Source organism: Anarhichas minor, unplaced genomic scaffold, assembly GCF_050575085.1.
Source record: "Anarhichas minor isolate MPS153535 unplaced genomic scaffold, ASM5057508v1 ptg000058l, whole genome shotgun sequence".
Classification (NCBI taxonomy): domain Eukaryota; kingdom Metazoa; phylum Chordata; class Actinopteri; order Perciformes; family Anarhichadidae; genus Anarhichas; species Anarhichas minor.
In genome coordinates this window covers 4528820-4552240 of record NW_027466504.1, presented here as the reverse complement: position 1 = coordinate 4552240, position 23421 = coordinate 4528820, and the positions used below count along the sequence as shown (strand labels likewise).

General features: G+C 40.2%; 2 protein-coding genes across 2 annotated transcripts in view; both read left to right on the top strand.

The window, feature by feature from the left end:
* The window catches only part of LOC142932586 (uncharacterized), a 136391-nt gene that overhangs the window by 109162 nt on the left and 3808 nt on the right, over window positions 1-23421 (top strand). Inside the window, exon 14 of the mRNA XM_076076505.1 lies at window positions 22984-23157. Within this exon, the coding sequence (XP_075932620.1) occupies window positions 22984-23157 (174 nt within the window). The remainder of the gene's footprint in view (window positions 1-22983; window positions 23158-23421) is intronic.
* LOC142933099 (protein NLRC3-like) lies at window positions 19815-22890 on the top strand. The gene is made up of 2 exons (XM_076077252.1): window positions 19815-19917; window positions 21083-22890. Exons 1-2 carry the CDS (start codon window positions 19815-19817, stop codon window positions 22888-22890), a joined length of 1911 nt encoding a protein of 636 aa, XP_075933367.1.

The following is a 23421-nucleotide window of genomic DNA, read 5'->3' as shown; positions in this document are numbered from 1 at the left end:
TAGTTCATCTGATTTTAAATGCATGTTAGAAATGATTAAACCTGTTTTCATTAAGTTGAAACCGGATGTTTTATAAAATAATTGTAATATAACATCTGAGAATAATATTTGAGGAATAAACTCAAATGTTTTGATTGTTAATGGAGGTCTGGAGCTGTATGATATATTCACACAACACATTATCTTTGTTTACCTAAACTCATCAAACCAACTTGTTTCAAGAAGTTGTAAGCACACTTCCCAGCATGCATTGTGTGGGGGTTAAAATTCTCCACAGAACCTCGTTCATACGAATTGGGGAAAGTTATGATGAGAGTTTTTTATGGATCTTTTTCTACAAGTGTCTCAGATGAGTCACATGGCCCTCTCTATGATTAGAATTAAAACAGTAAAAACCATTACCCACTGATCCAGGTGTGGATGTGCTGGATTAAATAGCTATGGTTCATTATATTGTAATACCAATTGCTTACATAAAATAATTGTCACTGAAATCTGAACATAACTGTTAAATGAGTCTCAAAACTCACCTGAAATTCACAAAAGAATGATTAACTGACAGAATATTTGATATATTCGTAGAAGTTAGAACGAAATCTAGAACTTCTTAAACAGATTTCAAACAATGTTAGTTTACTAAAATACCTCGTTGTGTTCACCTTGAAAATTAATATTTCTCTTACAGTTTGTGACATTTGGTTTCACTGTTGATATTTAGAGCTGCCTTTAAGAAATGTAGGATTATCTATGAGAGGTGAAAATTGTCAAAATACCATAAATTGTAAAAACAGGAAAAAGAAATCAAATCAAATCAAATGATATATAAACTATATTATTATTATTATTATTACCATTTCTTCTATCTGAATACTCTGACAAGACAAAATAAAATATTACTAATTTGAACTTGTTTGTGAGTGTTAAGAAACAGTGTCAGGCATTTTGTCACATAACATAATGGGTGTTATTTTTTCCTCAATAAAAAGAGAGTTAATAAATCATTAAGATGTGAATCGTACCACCTTAACAGAAGTAACACACCAGGAGAGTCAGAAGGTGTAAAGAGAGCTCAGTCAGTACACATCTACAAAGTCCTGACAAGAGGCCTAATTAGACAACAAATGAAAGTAGCTGTGTGGTTGAACCAGACTTCACTAAATAAACCAAATAAATAAATAAATAGTAACATATTAAAATACCCTATTCATAAGCTATTCACAACCTACTAGAACATAAAGAGTCGATTCGCTTCATTATAAACAAAAAGTACGACAGGAGCCAGAAAAAAAAAGGGCTGTAATGCAAGGCTACTAGAAATGTTCTTGATACAATAAGAGACAAGTTCTGGCCAATGAAATTACATAGCAATGCTTGATTCCAAAGCACGTTCACTTATTTCAAGAATTTTCGAGCAAAACATGTCAAAACAAGAGAGATTAAGGCCCCCAACACTACTTTGGCTCCCTGTAAGAGCTCACATCCAGTTTAAGACTCTGGTGCTAGCCTACAGGGCAGTGAAAGGAACAGCTCCTTCCTATCTCCAGGCCATGGTCAAGCCCTACACCCCCGCCCGACCTCTTCGCTCTGCTGCCTCGGGGCGATTGGTTGCCCCGTCGCTCAGAGGTCCCTGCGGCCGATCGACCCGGTCACGGCTGTTTTCTGTCCTGGCCCCTCAGTGGTGGAATGAACTCCCCACTGACGTCAGGACAGCAGAGTCGCTGCCCATCTTTCGGTGCAGGCTGAAAACTCACCTCTTCAAGAAGTACTACCCTGAGCCTCTCAGCACTAATTGTATTCATATTAGTTTGTTTCTGTACTGTACTTTTGCTCAAACAGAGCTTGATGAATGGGCAAAAAAAAACGTGATTTGACAATCAGTTGACGCTATGAAAATACTTGGTATTTTTCGAGGACACCCCTTCTTTAAAGTCAGGATGACAGGAAGTAAAGGGGAAATAGAGGCCAAATGACACTCGACACTTGACTCAGGCCGATGCTATCCAACATGTGAGTCAAGATCTCGAGCCAGGACCAGGCACATTCCAGATCTGTCTCATTTTAGAATTCCCAACTTTAAACAGACCCATGGGTCCCCTTCATGTCCCAATACGAGCTGCTGTCCCGGGCCCATTGTTTTATCATTGTCATTGAGTGAAACTGTGTGTATGATAGGTGATAATGAACAGACTTTTACGGGGCTGACGTATAAAGACAGACAGCTGTCCATATTGTCTTCAGAGTTTTCAGTTAGCCTAACCTTCTTGTCTTTCGACTGTGGGGCACCCAGCATAACCTTTCCTTCTGTCTTGCGAAACACAATTTCCGTTTAGCAAGCACTCGACAGTCAGTCTTAAAACAACACTCATGTAGCTACCAAACAACTACATGAAACACTAAATAATCTATAAAAATGTTCAGTACACATTGGTCCTCACTTCATATGTCATATTTGGTGCACTTTACATGTCACTAACCTGAGAAAAACAGGAAATGACTAAACGTGTGGCTTCCCTCATGTAACGTATTCTCCAGCTATGAGAATACGCTGCATGCGTACATACAAGTCCCTTGTCGCGAGCTGAAACCACAGCGCTGAACTGCTACCTGGGCATAGATAGGAATACACTTCTGAGGAAGTTTTATTATGATTAGCAAAATCACAGAAATTCGTTCTATCAAATAAACAAAAAATGTGACGATACATTTTGTGTGCGTCACAAGGACGGAACTAGTGTTCAGGGATCACCTCATCCACATGAACCTTAATTTAGAATTTATTTTCTTGGTCTTCCTCTTGGTCCGTGATTCACTGTAAAGACTCATTGATCAGCAGCTCATTTCTATGCATCAACATTCATAAGGTGCTTTGCATTGACCATTAATGGTTGAGTGTGGGCGTGTAGAGGGAGGGATGTGAGGCTGAACCAGCTGCTCACATTTACAGCTTGATTTGAGATTTAAAACAGGAAATAGCTCACTAACAGGAGTACACTAGGTTTTATAAATCATAATATTTTTTCGCGTATGTACAATTCAACGTATGCAAACTTTCACTGTGGATCCTACACTCTGGTTCATAAATGAGACCTCTGGTCTTCCCCGACCGTCTCCTCACCTGCAGCTCATCCTCTCATTAGTCCCTCAGTATTGTTACAAGTCTACTTTCACTCTGTCCTTGTCAGATTGACTTGTATGTTTCTATCAAACTCTCCAGTGTTTCCTAGTCCGTGTTATCTGATCTGCCTGTTCTGACTCTGCTTGTCTGCTTCTTGGACTTTGGATTTTCTACCTGAACCTTTTCAGATTTGGTATCCTGAGTGACTGATCTCCCTGTTTTGATCTCACCCGACCTGATAAGTAAACTGAACTTTCCTTCAACTTGTCAGGCATTTTCATTCAGGTCTGCCTGAACCAGTGAAAGTTACACAAAACAACTACAAAGAGACTCAAAATGACTACAAAGAGATAAAAGCTACAAAAGGAGGCTAAACTAAAGTCGTTGTGTCTTGCTCCTATGAAGGAGAGGTGGTGAGGTATTTTAGGTGCCGATTGTCTCATAATCCAACTATGATTATATTTACTGTTCAACCAAGTTTGGTACAAAAAAAGATCTATGACCCTTAGCTTTTGAGGTCAACAGTGGTCTGACCTCGGCCTTGATCAAGTGATCTTTTCTAAAAGCTGCAGTCATTCTGGGGTCCTATAGTATCAGAGTTCCTCATATTATTAAGGAAGTTTGTTTTGTTCACTCTGCCTGATTTTACAGCTGATGAAGAATATGTAGTGACAAATGGCAGAATGACTGAATCTAACGGGGCCAAGTTTGTTTTTAGGATTTTTTAAGGAAAGACCTCTACTGCCCTCTAGTGACCAACACTGAGAATATTGTTTAGTGGCCTGTTTGAAATGCTTTGTATGAGTATAGATACTGTGGAACCTTACTAACTGACACTTTACCAACCGAGCATGTTTGAGGTTAGGACTGGTTTTATAAAGCAGAGTGTCTGTTTCCTTAAAAAACACTTTAATATCAGGTTCATTAGTATTATGGAAATGTGTTTCCTTATAGGTGGTGGGGGCTTGAAATACTTGAGTGTTGGGCTTCACCAGGATTCTGAAATAAAATAAACACTGTATATTAATGTAGGACTCCAGTGAAATGAAACCAAAATACCTTTCTATATCAAACATTTGTGTTTCATTTTGATTATGTTATATATAAAATATATATTTACTGATATTTTGTGAACTTTGAAGCTTAAGATTTCTATTCAGGAAAATTTAACCTGAAATTTACACTGAAACCCAATTTGTGACAAATATCTTTTTAAACAATAAACATCGAACAAAAAGTTCGGAAATTAGTGTTTGGTAGATTATTTCTCTGTTGTAACAATGCTTCTTGGCAATAAATTATATACCGTTGGAAAGCCTGTTTAGTTACCTTTCAAACGGTGCCCCATTTGTAAGGAACATGCATTTGTGGGATGAGCAGCACAGCTGAGTATGTGGGTTGCGCCCATGAAAAATTTGCCAAATCTTCTCTGCCGATGCCAAACACCTTATTCTGTTCTCTATAGTTAGAGATGTCATGAACACATATGCACTAGTCATTGTCTGGAATTATAAAGAAAACTCTTTTTAACCTCAAATATTCAGTTATTGGATATTTCTTGGAACAAATTAATTTATGTCCATTAATTTAATGGACATTTACTTTAAAAAAATCTCTTAATTACCACAGTAAAGATTTTTCATTTTCTGTATATGTATGGTCAGAGATTTCCTCAACTTATATGCATTAGTCATTGTGTGGAATTATTGAGAAAATAGTTTTTATAGCACCTCAAATATTCAGAAATGTACCCGTTTCTTGGTACAAATGTATGACTTTTAATTTGAAATATCTCTTAATTTGTACAGTAAAAATGTTTCATCTTCACTATGGGAGGAGTCAACGATGTCTTGAAGACATATGCATCAGTCATTGTTTTGAATTATTGAGAAAATACTTTTTATTACACTTCAAATATCCATTTATTAGATATTTTCTCGATTCAAATGTATGACATTTACTTTGAAATATCTCTTAATTAGGACAGTAAAAATGTCTGATTTTCAGTATGGGTGGAGTCAACAATGTCCTCGACACATACATATCAGTCATTGTCTGGACTTATTGAGAAAATACTTTTTATTACACTTCAAATATCCATTTATTAGATATTTTCTCAATTCAAATGTATGAGTTTTAATCTGAAATATCTCTTAATTAGGACAGTCAAAATGTCTTATTTTCTCTATGGGTGGAGTCAACGATGCCTTGATTGCATATACATCAGTCATTGTACGGAATTATTGAGAAAAATGTTTTTGTAGCAGCTCAAATATTGTGATATTAGCCTTTTTTTGTCCTGAACATATATATATTAGTCATTGTGGGGAATTATTGAGAAAAACATTTTCATAGCACCTTAAAAACTTCAGAAATTTGCCATTTGAAGATATAAATTCAGTTCAGAGATTTTGCTTAGTAAAACATCTTAATTGACTGTCAGTCAGTATTATTCATTTCCAGCAACCCTCAAATCAAAGAATAAAGACACTTTACGCACAATTTAGGTGTATTTTCCCTTTAACTCACGAGATGAAGGTATCATTTTTTATACTTATTGGAATATAATTCATTTAATCTTATTTCCATTATGCAATATATATACTTTGTTGGCATCTTATTTTGAAAACCGGATGTTCGTCTGTAGAAAACCGGAGGTTCTTTCACGTTAATCTTTCGCTAACTTTGCAATATCCTTCGCTCGCTCCCGATCTGTGCCGTTTGGTTGCGTTTACCGTAAGTTTCAGCGTACACTACAATTTAAGTGTCTGCTGACTTGACCGCAGTACTACATCACACTGAAGGAATTGTCCTGTATGATGAACTACTACCTGATAATACTTCTGTATTCTTTTATGTGAAACATGCAGTACTTTTTCTCGTACTGCAGTAAACTGTAGTACTTTTCATTGTACTGCAGTTTACTGCAGTACCTTTCCTCGTACTGCAGTACACTGCAGTATTCCGGAAGTAAATAGTTTTCGTTGCCTCATCGTGTTGCTGTTGCTTAACACTCACAGCGCCAATCAGCGTCTCTGTCAGTCACGTGTCTCACAACACAAACAGGAAGTGATCTCACCTGCAGCAGGTAGAAATGTTTGATGATTGAATCTCTGCTGGTTTATTTAATCTGTCCTCCTGGTTCTCTACTTCTTGTTTCCTGCTCCTCTGGATATATTTTCTTTGTGTGCACCTAATGATTATTTCTTTATCGCTTAATCTAATGATTGTTAAGTAATCAATTATGTAATTATCATATTTGTATGTCCTGATTTATATCATATGTAATTAATAATTTACCCAAAATAAATATTAAAACTTGTCTGATTAATATTTCAACATAGCGCATTATCTGACCATAAACTCCAGACCCTCCAGATGATGAAGGTCTTCATCACCAAGAGAAGAACATTTATCTGGATGCACCATGTTCAGCAGGTACTTTGTGACTTCTGGAGAAATCAAGAGATTGTTGATCAAATATCACTGCAAAGTAGCACATTGTATTTTGTATTTAAATAGTGAACAGCAGCTTTGGTAAGTGAAGTGCTTGTTAATAGTAGTAGTGATCTACTGTGTTAATTTGTCTATGTTGTCTACAGAGTGTTGGGCTTCACCCAAACTCCAATGAAAACAAAATACCTTTCTATCTCAAACATTTGTTTATTTTGATTATATTGTATATAAAATATATATTTACTGATATTTTGTGAACTTTGAAGTGTAAGATTACTACTCAGGAAAATGTAATCTTAAATTCAGCTCCGAAACACAATTTGTGAAAAACGTCTGTTTAAATAATGAGTTGTGTATTTGTGATTACTATTATTATAATATATATATAAATATATATATATATATATATATATATATATAATAGTATTACAGGAATGATAAGGTTGATATTGTTAATATTAATTTCAATACAAAGCAACATGTGGAGCTGGTTCTGGTGTCCTCGTGACGGCCCCTCTCTTCCTGTTTCTACTTTAGTTTCCCTGCTGGAGCTCGTGGTGTCGCAGCTTCTTCTGCTTCTAAAGGTTAGTGAGCGACTCTTTTCACTGAGGGACTCTTGGAGGACTCTTTGTTCTGGTAGCGAACACAAGGTTTTATGAATCTGAATATTATTTGAGGTATGTGTATTTCCTCATTTGAACATATGCAAACATTTAGTGTGTATTTTATGCTCTGTTTTATAAATGAGACCCCTGAACAGTAATTTAAGAGCCTATTATTTGAACTCAGTACTATTTTAACTACAATCAAATATAATATGAAGTACTTTTACTGTGTGCTTCTTCTGTAATCTAATATCAAATATTCAGCCTTTTTGTCTAAATTTGATGTGGGATAAAAAACTTTCTTCCATAAATAGATTATGAACTTTTTATTTTGGGATATAGGACTTTAGAATACATGAGTGAATGTACTTAGTTACATTCCATCAGTGGATTCCTGGCAGTAAGAGATTGAGGAAGAAACAAAAAAGGGAATAGAAACATTCAAGTCTCATGATGTGACTCATTCCTGTTCTCTGAAAGGGACTTTGACATTAGATTACACAAGAAGTACAAGTACTTCATAGTATTGATGCATGTAGTCTATGAAGTCCTATATCCAAAAATAAAAAGTTCATCATCTACTTAGTATTGCTTGGAGGGATGTGCGGTAACTTTAGAGTGGACGATGATGTAATTCTGTACATACGAAACTTTCCAAAAACATCAAGTATTTCTGTAACTTCTTCTTGTGAGACTGAATTCAAAAGTCACTTTGGTTCCTTCCATCAGCTCCCCACATCTGTTCCTCTGCTTTACCGTAAACGTTAGATAAATCACACACTCTGAACTCAGGGGCAGCTGGTTTGACCGCAGTGGTAGACTGGAATAAGGAAGCAAGGAAAAGAAGCAAGTGAAGTGTATTTCTTCATGTGGGATTCATATGTCATGTCCAACGTTACTGAGGTCAGTTATCAGCCTCACATGTTGTATACAGCTTTCTGTTTGATATCCATTGGCCCTGATGATGTCACAGAGACATGCGTCTAAAGGATGAATGAGAGCTGATGTGCTGATCAATGATCGGACTGATGCTTTCACCTCTGCTCTGTTTCCTCTACAGATGAAGGTACAACGTCTCTGGGAGCTGATGTGGATGTGAATTCAGCAGCTGCTAACAAGGTCACATGATTGACTGGATGTAGTAGACTTCATTTCAACAACATTTCAAATGTTGAAGAGCTTTTCCAAGTCAGTCAAATAGAAGTGAAAAGTGACGTCATCCCCAAAGAAAGGCCAATAAAAAGCCACATGAAGTGTCTTCCTCTAGTCTTCAAACAAGCCAACAGACTAAAGAGCATTGTGAACGTCATTTCTTAGAGATGACTCTGCAGCTCAAAGTGACAACAACATGGAAACTGTCCCATGAGTGTATTTAGTATTGAGGTGAATGAGCTGTGTGTGTTTGTCATGATGAAGAGAAATAATGTTGTTGTGTTTGTGTGAAGGTGTGGACTCTGCTATGAATCAGTGTGAGGACAGAGAGGAGGGAGTCCCTCCCTCTAAAACCAGCCAGACCAAAGCTCAGAGGTGAGATGACCATCTCTAACTGTCCATGACTCAAAGTCTTTCATTCACTGACTCTGTTTCTACATATGTGATCAGGATCCATCATGGACCACACTGTCCTGGGCCTGGACCTGGACCTAAACCTGCACCTGGACCTGAACCCAGCTGTGTGTCCATGAAGAGTGACCGGTCTATGGGTCGTCGTATATTCTTCAAGGATGGACGACAATCCGTTGATCAAACGTAAGGATTTCAAACTGATAATGAAAACCAAGTGGTGATGATGATGACAGGTTACTTCCCCACTAAATATTCGGACTGGCAAATAAAATCTCCTTTAAAAAAGGTTCCTATCCTGATGCACTACTCCAGTGTTTCATCCAGGCAAAAGAATTTAACATAAATTAAAGTTATTTTAGTAAAGAGTACATCCCTTATGTCCTCGTAGATAGGACAGTAAAACAAAAAGTGCATCTCATTCTCAATTTCCCAGAGCTCACTGGAGTGGAATTCAACCTACCGTTCTCTGGGGCTAATGGTAATGTTCCTGATAGGGATCCTTTTTTGTTTGTTGAAGTTATACTTCACATAGAGTAGTTATTCTTTATGAGACAATAAATTGGTGACTTTAGTTTACATCATATATCAACAGACCATTTTTCTCTGTGCATGAGACACAGTTTGGTCCTAATCTCCTGAATATCACAAAGTAATCTGTTCTGGAAAATGATTGACAGATCGTTCATATTAAACAGAGATTTCAAACCCATAGTCCAGGGAAGGCCATGAATAATGTTCCAATGAAATATCTTTTTAGTTAGTCTCTGATCAAACATCTTCACAAGTCTATTCTAAAGTCAAACTATTTGAGTTTTATGTTTGAAGGTTCCCAACCCAAATCCCCACTAATGGACAAAACTGAAGTAGATTCGTGAACTCCCAAGACGGATTGAATAGTTCTGTGATGCACAGTGTTACAACTTGTGTGTTCACGGAAACCCAAACTCAAGAAGCATAGTCAGACACAGGACAGACACATGAATTATATAATTGTGTTCAATATGGAATCCCAGATTAACACAATGTTTAACTTTGTTCAGTACAAATCCCAGTGCTCTTCCTGCTGACTGAGCTAGGACAGCTTCTTTAAATATCATGTGACTGTTGAGAGTATGATAGCACTGTTAAACCAAAGTTAAAACAACCTGAACTTCTATCCAGTGATTTTTGTCAAAAATATACTATTTGTGTTTTGTCTTGATTTACCACTGTCCTCTATTTCCATCACCACTCTGCACCAATGTTCAGCAAAATCTGCAGATCTTTTTCCTGTTCAGCAAGTAAAAACACATCCAAAAGTGTTCATTAAAAAATCTGACAGCTGCGGGAACAAAAGACCTTCTGAGTTTTTCAGTAGAACAATGAGGCATCCTTAGTGAATGAGCTTCTGAATCCAGTAAAAACACCGTTTTTAACTTGGCCCTTGTTCTCTTTTCTACAGTGACCTCTAGTGAATCTGCGATAAGGCCAATCAGTGAGCCAGCCTTTCTGATCATCTTATTGATCCTGTTTTTATCATCCGTAGTGATGCAGCCCCCCAGCAGAGCACAGCATAGAAGAGGACACTAGCTAAAATTCCCTGATAAAAAAAACATGAAGTTTTCTGCTGATCAAAGGATCTCAGTTTCTTCAAGAAGAATAGTATTGACTGAGCCTTCTTGAATTCAGCATTATTATTCTTTTTCCATTTTGATTTACTGTCCAGGTACTCCCCAAGATATTTATGTGACTGGACAATTTCTATCTGCTGACCCTTAATTATCAATGAGGAGACCTCTTCCTTCCTTTTGAAATCAATAACCAACTCTTTGGTCTTTCCAACATTTAATTTAAAAAAAAAATCCAGCTGACAAAAGATTCAGTCAGCTGGGTCATTGAGTGATCTGTCACAAGGTCTGGAAGAACACATCACATCCAGAAGTTTACATTACATTCCCCACTTTGAGCATTTGATGCTCACAAATCAATCCTGAAACCAGGAATGAGATATAAATGATTCGAGAGAAAAGATTCATCAGTCGTGTTCATCATTAGCTGAACCATTATTACTGTCATATATGAAGAATTAGAGGCATCATTGTGTGATTACAGCAAAGCATGAAATAAGGAACAATAGAGCTCAATGACATCTTCATTGTAGTGGGGAGGGGTCCTCTCTGGAGGGTCATTTAGTGATGTCATTCTCTGACAGCTGACTTGATCAAAGAGCTAATCATAGCTTTAGCATGAGGGATCACACAACATATCAAGGCTGCAAACAACAAGACAGGTTAACAAAGGAGGTCAAGAGTTTCCTCAATGTGGCTTTCCTTCTGCCTGCTGTCAGCCAGGACCACCAGCCCTGTCCTCCAGGGGTCTCAGAGTCCTCGCTTTTTTCTTTGTGCAGCAGATAATTAAGGTGTGAAACAACGTGAGTCATGTTACCTGAAATGTCCTGAATGTAGGTGCAGCAGTCCGTTGCAATGACTCCTTGGCTGGCGTAACTGCTACTTGGACTGCTGTGGTGTTGATCTTGGTTTCATTGAGTAATGTCATGTCGTAGTGGTGGGATGATGAATAAAGCGGGCAGGAATATGCTGCAGGTTCCTCTCCACCTGCCGCCCCTCCGGTGCCACGGTTGGTTCAATGGCGTCATCCTATCAGCAGTGTGACCTCAGCTCACCCCCTTAATCAATGTGCTGCCTCTTGGTGAGTTTGAGAAACATGTGGTCCGAATGACAATCAACACCCGTCTCTCCCTGCAAACACAAGGTGGGGAAAGCTCTGGCTCCCTTCAGTTGATGTACGATTGATGAGGCGTCGTTGGTGGGCTCAGGAACTCGTTTGCAGTGGCTGTTGTGGATCCTAGTTGCTCTTTCTGCCACCTTTACTGCCGTCTCCGTGGTGAGGAGGATCTGGTTGGGTCCGTTCCACCTGCATGCTCTCCAGTTCTTTCTCCTCAGGTCTTTTACTACGATCCAATCAGCTGACTCCCGGTTGTGTAGTTTCTTTTCTGTGGCTCTTTGTAGCTCTTCTTTTACCTGTTTGTGGATATCAGGGAGCACAGCGGACAAAGGCCAAACTCATGTGCCACGCCCCATGCATATGTACTGTCAGTACAGATGTTCATTGTTTTATCTTGAGAAGTTTGCATGCTTCTGTCAATGCAACCTCATCTGCTGCCTGTACAGAGTCCTTTGAGGTTTTTGTTCTAGCATGTGGAACCAACAGGTTAGGTCAGCAGAACCTACAAGGTCACATGATGACATCACAGTCTTCTCAGCATCTGCTACAGTTCTGAGACAGGCTGGAAGTCCTGCTGCTACAGAGTCAGGTTTTCATGGTCCTGGATGAATACTGAAGTCCTGTATCCGCCCCGTCCGTCAACAGTCTGTGAAATGTCTGGTGCAGTCTGGAAGGCCCAGTGTTGGAGGAGACTTTAGAGCTATCTTCAAATCAACTGATGCTTTTTTCTGCTTCTGGTGTCCATGAAACTTTGTCTATTGCAGTGAGGCCTTTCCCATGAGCGGATGCTGCTAATGGAGCCTCAGTTTCAGCATCATTTGGAATCCACTGTAGACAGCAGGACGTCTGTCAAAAAACTCATGACCTGTTTCTTTGCTTCGGGCTTTGGGATGGTTTGGATGGCTTCTATTGGTTTGGGGGAGAGGGTTTTGTCCTCTGCTGTGATCATGTGCCCCAGAAGGGTGACTTTTTCAGAAACAAACTGCAGTCTAGATACTTGTTGTGGTGGAAAAAAATATTTTTAACCTCCCTGTGAGAAATAACTGAGATGAGAAAACTCTTAAATATAACAAACATATTTATTGAACAGACACTTGTAATAATTCAGCTGAATGGATAGAGCTCTTTCCCCACAGATGGTTCAGAGGTCTAACAATAAGGAGTAGTTTAACCCCCCCCCCCTTCGCAGATGTCCTCCTCCTCCTCTGCCTACTGATGCATCCACCAAGGCCAGGTTCCGGCCTTGGTATTGTTTTCGTGGGAAGAGGGTTAAGTGGTGAGATCAGGATGACACTACAGCAAGCCAGAAATGTTAAAATACCTTCGATATGATAATATTTATTATTAGGTTTTAAATGAGTGTGGTTGGCCTCGTCTGCATATATGCAGGTTTAAGCGATACAAGTTATAACTAAAAGAACAATATGATACATTTCCACAACAATTCCCCCTTTGGCCATTCCTATGGCCATTAAAGTATTTACAATTTATCGAAACATCAACACATATTACCCAGAATGGTTTTCATATGCACATTATTAATCGATAAGGTTAAAGCATTATCTGGTTTTGTGAGTTCTAAGCAACTCCATGTTGTAGCTAGCTAGAGAATGTTAACATCAACATGGCAAAATAAATCTCCTGAGATGAGGTGAAACACAGACATCGGACCTCCATCTCTGTTGAACTGCATAATGAGACAACATGTCAGTGAGCTTCATAATAAACAATAATCAATCAACTTAAACAATTTGTAAGAAATTCTATCATCTAAGTCTGTAATAAACATCCAGAATCACCTGTCAATTCAATTAATTTCTTTATCAAGTAAAATAAATGGAAGCACTAGCTGATTTGTGAGATTATATTTCTAAAACAGCAAACTGTAATAAACATAAGTATTACACAGAAATGTCTCCTCATCTAAGGGAGGAAAAGAGTCGGCCATTGGAAACAAGTCAGATGAGACCCGATCGGCCTGGGGAAGATTCACATATTGGGAAACACTCTTTGTTATGGATTTTTAATCAGCTTTCTAGAACATGGAATGATGCAACAACCACATAGGGCAACAACAGTTACACAAACAACTATGATAACGCCAATTCTAGCCAAAATAGCACCCCATCGGCCAAATAAGTTTACAAACCACTTTTCTGTCCACGCATCCACACCAGCATTGTCCTTGAGTTCTTCAGCCATGGTTTTGAGTTTAGAGAGGGCTTTGGTGTATGAGCCATCTGGAGCTGTGTTGTTTGGAATGAAAGTACAACAGGAGTCCCCGAACATAACACAAACCCTCCTTTTTCAGCCAACATGTGTAGGGCATCCTGTATCATTTCGGGCTTTTGAATTCTGAGACAAATTGTTAGAAAAAAAAAAAAAGGCTTCTATAAGAGCCACAAGTTCTGCAGCTTGAGCAGAAAAGTGGGATGCCAACTTACCGCTGCACAGAGTGTCATGTGATGAGACTACAGCAAACACAACCAACCCTTCTCCTGTCTCCTGCGGGATGCCGAACCGTCCACAAACAGCTCTAAATCAGCATTTGGCAGTAGGGACTCTGTGAGGTCAGGTCTTGGTGTGGAGACCTGTTCAGGAGAAACAACAGTTATGTGGCTCTCCATCTGCTGCCGTAGGGAAAAGAGTGGCAGGATTAAGGGTGGTACATCTTTTCACAGTAATGTTAGGCAAATCTAATAAGGTTGTGTGATAGCGCTAGTGATAGTGATGTTTTCTGAGTGTGCAGGACATGTGAAACTGCATGTGGAACCATGTGTGAGCTCACCATAACCCACAATGTCACGTGATGCCACTACTGCTTTCTCTGCAGCAGCTATAGCACGCAGACACAGAGGAAGGCCAGCTGCTGCAGGGTCTAGTTTAGTAGGGAAATATGCAACAGGTCCCTGTTTCCCCCCATGTTCCTGAGTCAAAACTGATGTCATGTCTCTTTGGTCAAAGTATTGTGTGAACGGTGTGTCAAGTTTAGGTAGTCCAAGAGTCAGAGCTGACAGAAAAGCCCATGCTGAGTGTATCTTTATGTTGACCTTGTCTGTTCCATTTGTCTTCATATTTTCCGTCTGCTCCTAAAGAGAGATGTGTGTCGTGCAGTGTAAGCTCTGTGGTGTCATGATATCAGAGTGTGTGATTGTGGAGAGTGCTTTGGCTTCCTGTGTCACTTTGTTGCTGACAGAGTTGAGTGCAGAGTATTGGAGCTTCCACTGATGAGCTCCTATCAGGCTCTCCTTGTTGAACTTAGCAAACCAGTTTGTTTTTGGAATTCTGGCAACTTTGCCCTGTGAGGTGGATTTCAGAATAATTATAATTTAACACTAAAAACCCACCAAAGCAGATTTACAGGGCAGTGTTTCGACAGCAGAAGTGTGTGTGTGTGTGTGTGTGTGTGTGTGTGTGTGTGTGTGTGTGTGTGTGTGTGTGTGTGTGTGTGTGTGTGTGTGTGTGTGTGTGTGTGTGTGTGTGTGTGTGTGTGTGTGTGTGTGTGTGTGTGTGTGTGTGTGTGTGTGTGTCTCGGTTAACACAACCTTTGTACAGTAGGTTTATTAAATCACTGACAAGTTTTGTCTCAGTGCAGAATGTATCTGGTGTTTCTATCAGAAGGAAGCTGGAAGGACCTGGACCCAGCTGTGTGTCCATGAAGAGTGATCGGTCTACAGGTCGTCTGATTAACTTCAAAGATGGACGCCATTCTTATGACCCAGAGTAAATTCTTAAAACCAATGAAACCAATGATGAACTGTTCTGATTCTCAGTTATGAAACACAGAATTGGTCTTGCATTGTTTACAGTGTTGTTTTCATGATGATCAATCATGACATAACTCAATATATTTAACTAACCGGTCTGTATGTGTTTGTGTGTAAGTCATTAACTGTAAACAGTTTCTGGTGCAAACACAATGTGAGCTAATTCCTCCACAGAGTCGACCAGGAGAGGTCATATTTTCAGATAGCTGCAGATTTCTGGAGACAGAGGAATGGGACTAGCTGCAAATGTCTTTAGAAAAGCTTCAGTGCTCTGGGGACTAGCTGAAGTTGTCTGGGAAATAGCTCCAGAGTTTTGGTTTCGAGGTATGAGGAGTAGTTTCAGAAGACTAATTACCAGGTTCAGAGGTCTGGGGACTAGCTGCAGGGGTTTGGGGACTACATTCAGAGGCCTGGGAACAAGTTATCAAGGTATGCAGACTAGTGGCAGTTCAATCAGGAGAGACAAGTTAGATGAAGAAAAGATCATTGTTTTTTATTAACCGATGATATGTGATGATAAAGTCTTGACAGAGTCTTTGGCGCTTGGACTCTACAGGGAGATTTGTAATTGAGGGGCGTCTGCCCTTAGCAGCAGCAAGATAAATCCCCCAAAAGGAAAAAAAATAAACCACAGCCTAATATTTCCCCCAAAAGAATGTTGACTTACCAAGCGGGAATGAAACGGGTCACAAATGATGGATGAAGATTGCATAAGCTGCTAAGAGATGAGGCATAACAAGGAGCATGACAGAAATTTGACGTTTAGAGATTAGAATCAGCGATTTACCACAAATGAGTAAACGTGAACGAAAACGCTGCAATGACTAGGTCAGCACTGACCAGAGCATTTGCGAGATCAACTTTTTTGATCTTAGCCAGCAATGGCCTGAGGACAGCAATGCCCTGATTGCAATGTAGGCTCTAGTCAGCAATGGCTAATGGCCAGCAGTGAGCTGAATAGCAACAGTTTGAGCTTCGACTAGTGTACTGGAATGACTCCATTACCTGCACTTTAAATGAATCACACATCACTCATAAGACATTGAATGGATTTAACCAAACAAGTCAGCAGTGACCTGAGAATTAGTAATGCGATGGGTCTGACACCACTTCGATATACGATGTCCATGACGTCACTTATTAGAATACAATGATTGTGAGCAATTACAGAAGTAATGGAAATGTAGCAGATAGCCTATGACTAAATTATGAGAATACAAGAATATGAACCACTTGTGAAAATAGAATGAATAGGTTTCTACTTACCAGATACGACGATATAACACCACTTACCTGATGTGACACCACATATCAGAACACAATTAATATGGGCAATTAGTAGAATATGATAAAAATGCAACAATTGCAGAGTAAACATAAGTAGACAGCAGCAAGATGATAGGAAAATGATCCAATTGTTTCATTGTAATATTGGATAGAGACCAGCTGATCTAAACAGCTGATATCATGATTGACAGCCCCGAACAGTGACAGCAAGGAAATAATGAGTGAGAAAGAAACTTTTAGCCTAAGCATACAAGCAGGGACGTGCGGTCAGGGGAGGCTCACCTGCCATCATGAAAAGTAAAAAACAAATAATGATAAAAATAAAATAAAAATGAATATGTATCTACTGATCTGTGCTATAAATGTAATTTCTGTATGATTCCCATCATTTCAAGCATTTTTGTGATCAAAATCGCTGAATTTGCGCATTTCCTGTTCAAACAGAGGAGACGCGAGGTGAGGCAGCGACGAGCTGGGTTGAGCGCGTGCCTTAGAGCAAAAGGCACGCGCTCAACCCAGTTTGTGGGGATTGCGCAATCTGAGGTGAGGCAGAGCTCGTCGCTGCCTCACCTCGTGTCTCCTCTGTTTGAACAGGAAATGCGCAAATTCAGCGATTTTGATTACAAAAATGCTTGAAATGATGGGAATCATACAGAAATTACATTTATAGCACAGATCAGTAGATAAATATTAATTGTTATTTTATTTTATCATTATTTGTTTTTTACTTTTCATGATGACAGGTGCCTCCCCTGACCGCACGTCCCTGGTTGACACTTGTATTATATGTAATTTCTTTCCATAGAATAGCTCATGTATTTCACGTATGTGTGGAACATATTCAGTCTTGCTGATTTGACAGAAACCGCAGTGAAAAAGCACAGAGGGGAGGCACACAGTACCTCTGCCTCAATGAAGGGGGCGTAAGAGAGCCCACGGGTCGGGTTATGCTCGTAGTTCCGTTACTCTTCTTCTACACTTCTCTTCTTCGTTTTATATTTAGCTTTGACCGCAAACATTTAAGATTAAATATCTAAACTTAAACAATTCTCAAAAAACAGGGAAATGTGACCAAATCAACAGCAATCCAACGTCGGACAGGTAAAGTAAGCTTGTCTGTGTTTGTTGTTCTCTTTATAAATCCGTGGTTGTTACACAGATTATCGCGGGATCTCGCGATTTTCGCTCCGCTTCTGAAACAGGTTGGTGGGGCAGGTCGCAGATCGCGGCACACACGCTCCTGGTGCATTCAAATATGTTCCGTACCTATGTGTGTGTAAATAATGCTGATATGAAAAGCAACCAGTAGTCAATGTGCAAGCTGCCAATTGAATGGTGATTTAAGATACTCTATTTTGGGTTCATATATTTGTAAATCTGACTCTGAAAGATCGAGTCAGTGCCTCACCAGCCACGAACCTCACCGCACGTCACTGCATACAAGAGTATAGTCTTCCTGACTGAACTTACGCTAGAGCTTCATATGTTTGGCACTACCTGCAGGGGTTCTGGTGGTAGAGTGCAGTTCGATGAAGAGTCAGTGGTTTAAAAGAGTTGCCTGTTGGATGTTTGTACTTATATGTCGCAGCCTTTGTTGGTAACTAGGCTGTTGCTTTGCAGATGACTCCAGAAATACCCTCATTAAAGCAAAAGCCCCAGATTGCTAATCACAATTGCAATCAGGGAACATAGTGCGGGGCTCAAGTGGGGTGGCAGGTCGACAGTATTAAGTCTTAGCCTGGCATTGGTATAAAATGACAAAACTCCATGTACCACATCAGATTGTGGAGATCAGCGCCTTTAAGCTCGCTCGCTCCTGCGTCACACATATCTACCAGTCAGGCTCCCCGGCTCCAAGTCAAACTGCTACAAGATGTGACTCGAATAGTTTTAGTTATTGTGTCTCATTGTAATGACAACAAGTCACCATAAAGAAGCTGTGTCTTCTTCATCATTAAAGACATGTTTCAATGGCAACAACATAACTTTCACTGTCCAATAAAAACAGTGAAAGCAGAAAGAGAAATTGTGTATATTCAGTAAATCTCAGTGTTTCTATCAGTTCACAGCAGCAGAGAGAAACGTTTCCTGTACCCAGCTGTGTGTCCATGAAGAGTGATTGGTCTACAGGTCATCTGATTGACTTCAAAGATGGACGCCATTCTTATGACCCAGAGTAAGTTCTTAAAACCAATGAAACCAATGATGAACTGTTCTGATTCTCAGTTATGAAACACAGAATTGGTCTTGCATTGTTTACAGTGTTGTTTTCATGATGATCAATCATGACATAACTCAATATATTTAACTAACCGGTCTGTATGTGTTTGTGTGTAAGTCATTAACTGTAAACAGTTTCTGGTGCAAACACAATGTGAGCTAATTCCTCCACAGAGTCGACCAGGAGAGGTCATATGTTCAGATAGCTGCAGATTTCTGGAGACAGAGGAATGGGACTAGCTGCAAATGTCTTTAGAAAAGCTTCAGTGCTCTGGGGACTAGCTGAAGTTGTCTGGGAAATAGCTCCAGAGTTTTGGTTTCGAGGTTGTTATGGAATATTTCTTATGACTAGTCTGGAGAAGAAAGTGAAGGTTTTCTATCAATATAAAGTAAACAGAGTTTTGATGAACGATTAAAGTTTGTAAAGTCAATTCATTTGCTTGCAAGCAAAGAGAACAGTCTCACAGACACATTGCAGTGATCTGTAAGAGTGATCTACCTAACAGTCACAATGCATGGACATTTATGCTCAGCCAGCTTCCTGTTATCTGCTTAGCTAACAAGAATACACAAAGAACACAATAAAAGGCAGGTCATCCTTCGAGCCTTAGTATACTTCATTTAAGACAGTCAGGAAGATGCTTTATCTCGTGTTTGCAAATCCCTTTGTTCACAGTTTGCCTTACAATAAACAGTTTAAACTCACAGCAGATGCTTCCTTTGAAGCCACTGTGACATTGTTAAAATGACCATTGCAGAGACAGGATAGACATTCTTTACCCTCACACATCATATATGCATGCAAAGGTTTACGCCTTTACAACTTCAGATAACGCGTCACAAAGGAAGTTAAAAGTATTTCAAACAGAGGATCTCTGTTAATCAAAGCCTCTCTGTGTCTCTGTCTTACGAAGAAGAAAGAAAACAGTGCACAATGATAACAGATAACAAGACACCTGGATACTAAACTAATTAAAGTCATCTACTGAAACTACAGTTTGGTGTCTGCACTTTTAGGACTTACATTCTTTAAACCTTCACATGAGACTATGACATATTTTCTCATTACAAGGTATGAGGAGTAGTTTCAGAAGACTAATTACCAGGTTCAGAAGTCTGGGGACTAGCTGCAGGGGTTTGGGGACTACGTTCAGAGGCCTGGGAACAAGTTATCAAGGTATGCAGACTTGTGGCAGTTCAATCAGGAGAGACAAGTTAGATGAAGAAAAGATAATTGTTTTTTATTAACCGATGATATGTGATGATAAAGTCTTGACAGAGTCTTTGGTGCTTGGACTCTACAGGGAGATTTGTAATCGAGGGGCGTCTGCCCTTAGCAGCAGCAATATACTGGTTTAGTGTCATTCTTTCATACTGGGAGCTGCCCAGTACAAACTCTGACACTGAGACTGGAGCAGCTGGAGGTTCTGGGTGCCTTGCTCCAGTGCACTTCAGCAGTGTACAGTGAGGGAGGGAGAGCTACATGGAGGGCTTGGTGAGAGCTGTTGGGACTAAACCAAACTGACTGGTGAAGAAAACAGTGAGCTGAAAGACTGAGCTGTTGATTCTCAGTGGGATCAGCAGGACTAGTAAACCTTTACCACTACAGGGACTCATCTGATCCACATCCAGATATCACTTCATGGACCTTTACCTTGTGTTGGTCTCTGTGTGGACAGGCACAATGTGAGATGATTATTTATGATTCCTCCACAGAGAGGACCAGGAGAGCTCAGAGGTTCCCAGAGGTCAGTCTGCCCAGCAGCATCAAACACACCTGGACTCCATATTTATGGTCTGTACATGTACAACTACTTTTACATCTATTCTGTTCACAATCATCTCCATGCTGCACTTTGTAGACCAGTGGATTGTCAGTCTGTCCAACATGGATCTGATGTTTGATTCCATGGTTTTAGTTTGTGTCATTCATAGAATATTCTGTTCCAGCTGCTGGAGGAGAACATCGTCACTTTTGTGAAGAACGAGCTGAAGAAGATCCAGAAGGTTGTGAGTTCAGATTACCCAGAATGCTTAGAGAGTCAGAGGGAGGATGAGGAGGTGTTGGACGGTGAGGATGAAGAGCAGAGGAGGAGCAGCAGAGAGGCATTTGTGAAGATCACACTGCACTTCTTGAGGAGAATGAAGCAGGAGGAGCTGTCTGACTGTCTGCAGAGCAGTAAGAGGATTTCTCTAAAGATTTAACATGCTGGATAAATGGGACGTTTACAAATGTCTCAAGAGATGGACCAAAATATATTCATAGACTCATTCTTTTAGGAAATGACATGTTGAAATCTATTGTTTGACTCATTGATCTTCTTTGTTGTGTGTTCATTCAGGACTTCTTGCTGCAGTTTGTCAGCGTGAACTCAAATCTAACCTGAAGAAGAAGTTCCAGTGTGTGTTTGAGGGGATCGCTAAAGCAGGAAACCCAACCCTTCTGAATCAGATCTACACAGAGCTCTACATCACAGAGGGAGGGACTGCAGAGGTCAATGATGAACATGAGGTCAGACACATTGAAACAGCATCCAGGAAACCACACAGACCAGAAACAACCATCAGACAAGAAGACATCTTTAAAGCCTCACCTGGAAGAGAGGAACCAATCAGAACAGTGATGACAAAGGGAGTGGCTGGCATTGGGAAAACAGTCTTAACACAGAAGTTCACTCTGGACTGGGCTGAAGACAAAGACAACCAGGACATACAGTTCACATTTCCATTCACTTTCAGAGAGCTGAATGTGCTGAAAGAGAAACAGTACAGCTTGGTGGAACTTGTTCATCACTTCTTCAGTGAAACCAAAGAAGCAGGAATCTGCAGCTTTGAAGAGTTCCTGGTTCTGTTCATCTTTGACGGTCTGGATGAGTGTCGACTTCCTCTGGACTTCCACAACAATGAGGTTCTGACTGATGTTACTGAGTCCACCTCAGTGGATGTGCTGCTGACAAACCTCTTCAGGGGGAAACTGCTTCCCTCTGCTCGCCTCTGGATAACCACACGACCTGCAGCAGCCAATCAGATCCCTCCTGAGTGTGTTGACATGATGACAGAGGTCAGAGGGTTTACTGACCCACAGAAGGAGGAGTACTTCAGGAAGAGATTCAGAGATAAGAAGCAGGCCAGCAGGATCATCTCCCACATCAAGACCTCACGAAGCCTCCACATCATGTGCCACATCCCAGTCTTCTGCTGGATCACTGCTACAGTTCTGGAGGATGTTTTGAAGACCAGAGAGGGAGGAGAGCTGCCCAAGACCCTGACTGAGATGTACATCCACTTCCTGGTGGTTCAGTCCAAACTGAAGAAGGTCAAGTATGATGGAGGAGCTGAGACAGATCCACACTGGAGTCCAGAGAGCAGGAAGATGACTGAGTCTCTGGGAAAACTGGCTTTTGATCAGCTGCAGAAAGGGAACCTGATCTTCTATCAATCTGACCTGACAGAGTGTGGCATCGATATCAGAGCAGCCTCAGTGTACTCAGGAGTGTTCACACAGATCTTTAGAGAGGAGAAAGGACTGTACCAGGACAAGGTGTTCTGCTTCGTCCATCTGAGTGTTCAGGAGTTTCTGGCTGCTCTTCATGTCCATCTGACCTTCATCAACTCTGGAGTCAATCTGCTGTCAGAAGAACAAACCACCTCCTGGTTGTCTAAAGTCATTAGAGACAAACCTAAACCAAAACATCTCTACCACAGTGCTGTGGACAATGCCTTACAGAGTCCAAATGGACACCTGGACTTGTTCCTCCGCTTCCTCCTGGGTCTTTCACTGGAGTCCAATCAGACTCTGCTACGAGGTCTGCTGACACAGACAGGAAGTAGCTCACAGACCAATCAGAGAACAGTCCAGTACATCAAGGAGAAGATCAGTGAGAATGTGTCTCCAGAGAAAAGCATCAATCTGTTCCACTGTCTGAATGAACTGAATGATGGTTCTCTAGTGGAGGAGATCCAACAGTCCCTGAGTTCAGGACGTCTCTCCACAGATGAACTGTCTCCTGCTCAGTGGTCAGCTCTGGTCTTCATCTTACTGTCATCAGAAAAAGATCTGGATGTATTTGACCTGAAGAAATACTCTGCTTCAGAGGAGGCTCTTCTGAGGCTGCTGCCAGTGGTCAAAGCCTCCAACAAAGCTCTGTAAGTACAGAGATAGTTAGATTCATATATCATAACTTAAATATGCTGCTATCTTTTCTACTTATTGCTCATTTTTTCTTCATCATTGTCTCTTCAGACTGAGTGGCTGTAACCTCTCAAAGAGAAGCTGTGGAGCTCTGTCCTCAGTTCTCAGTTCCCCGTCCTCTAGTCTGAGAGAGCTGGACCTGAGTAACAACGACCTGCAGGATTCAGGAGTGAATCTGCTATCTTCTGGACTAGAGAGTCCACACTGTGAACTGGAAACTTTCAGGTCAGGATTCATCAATTTGTTCCACTGATGACCACCTTAATCCTGATTTACATTAATGGATACATTCTTAACCTGCATAAGATTGTGTCTGTGCTTGCATGGTTTTAAACCAATTGTGTTTAATTTGTTTCTATTTTAAAAATATCAATTAAACATGTTTTATGATCTTTTTTTTCTCACTCTGCTGTTATAACTTGAAATTTCAGAGAAGAATCAAAGAATTAGCAGTAATGTTGTCAGATTGTTGATAATTAGTGAGTGTTT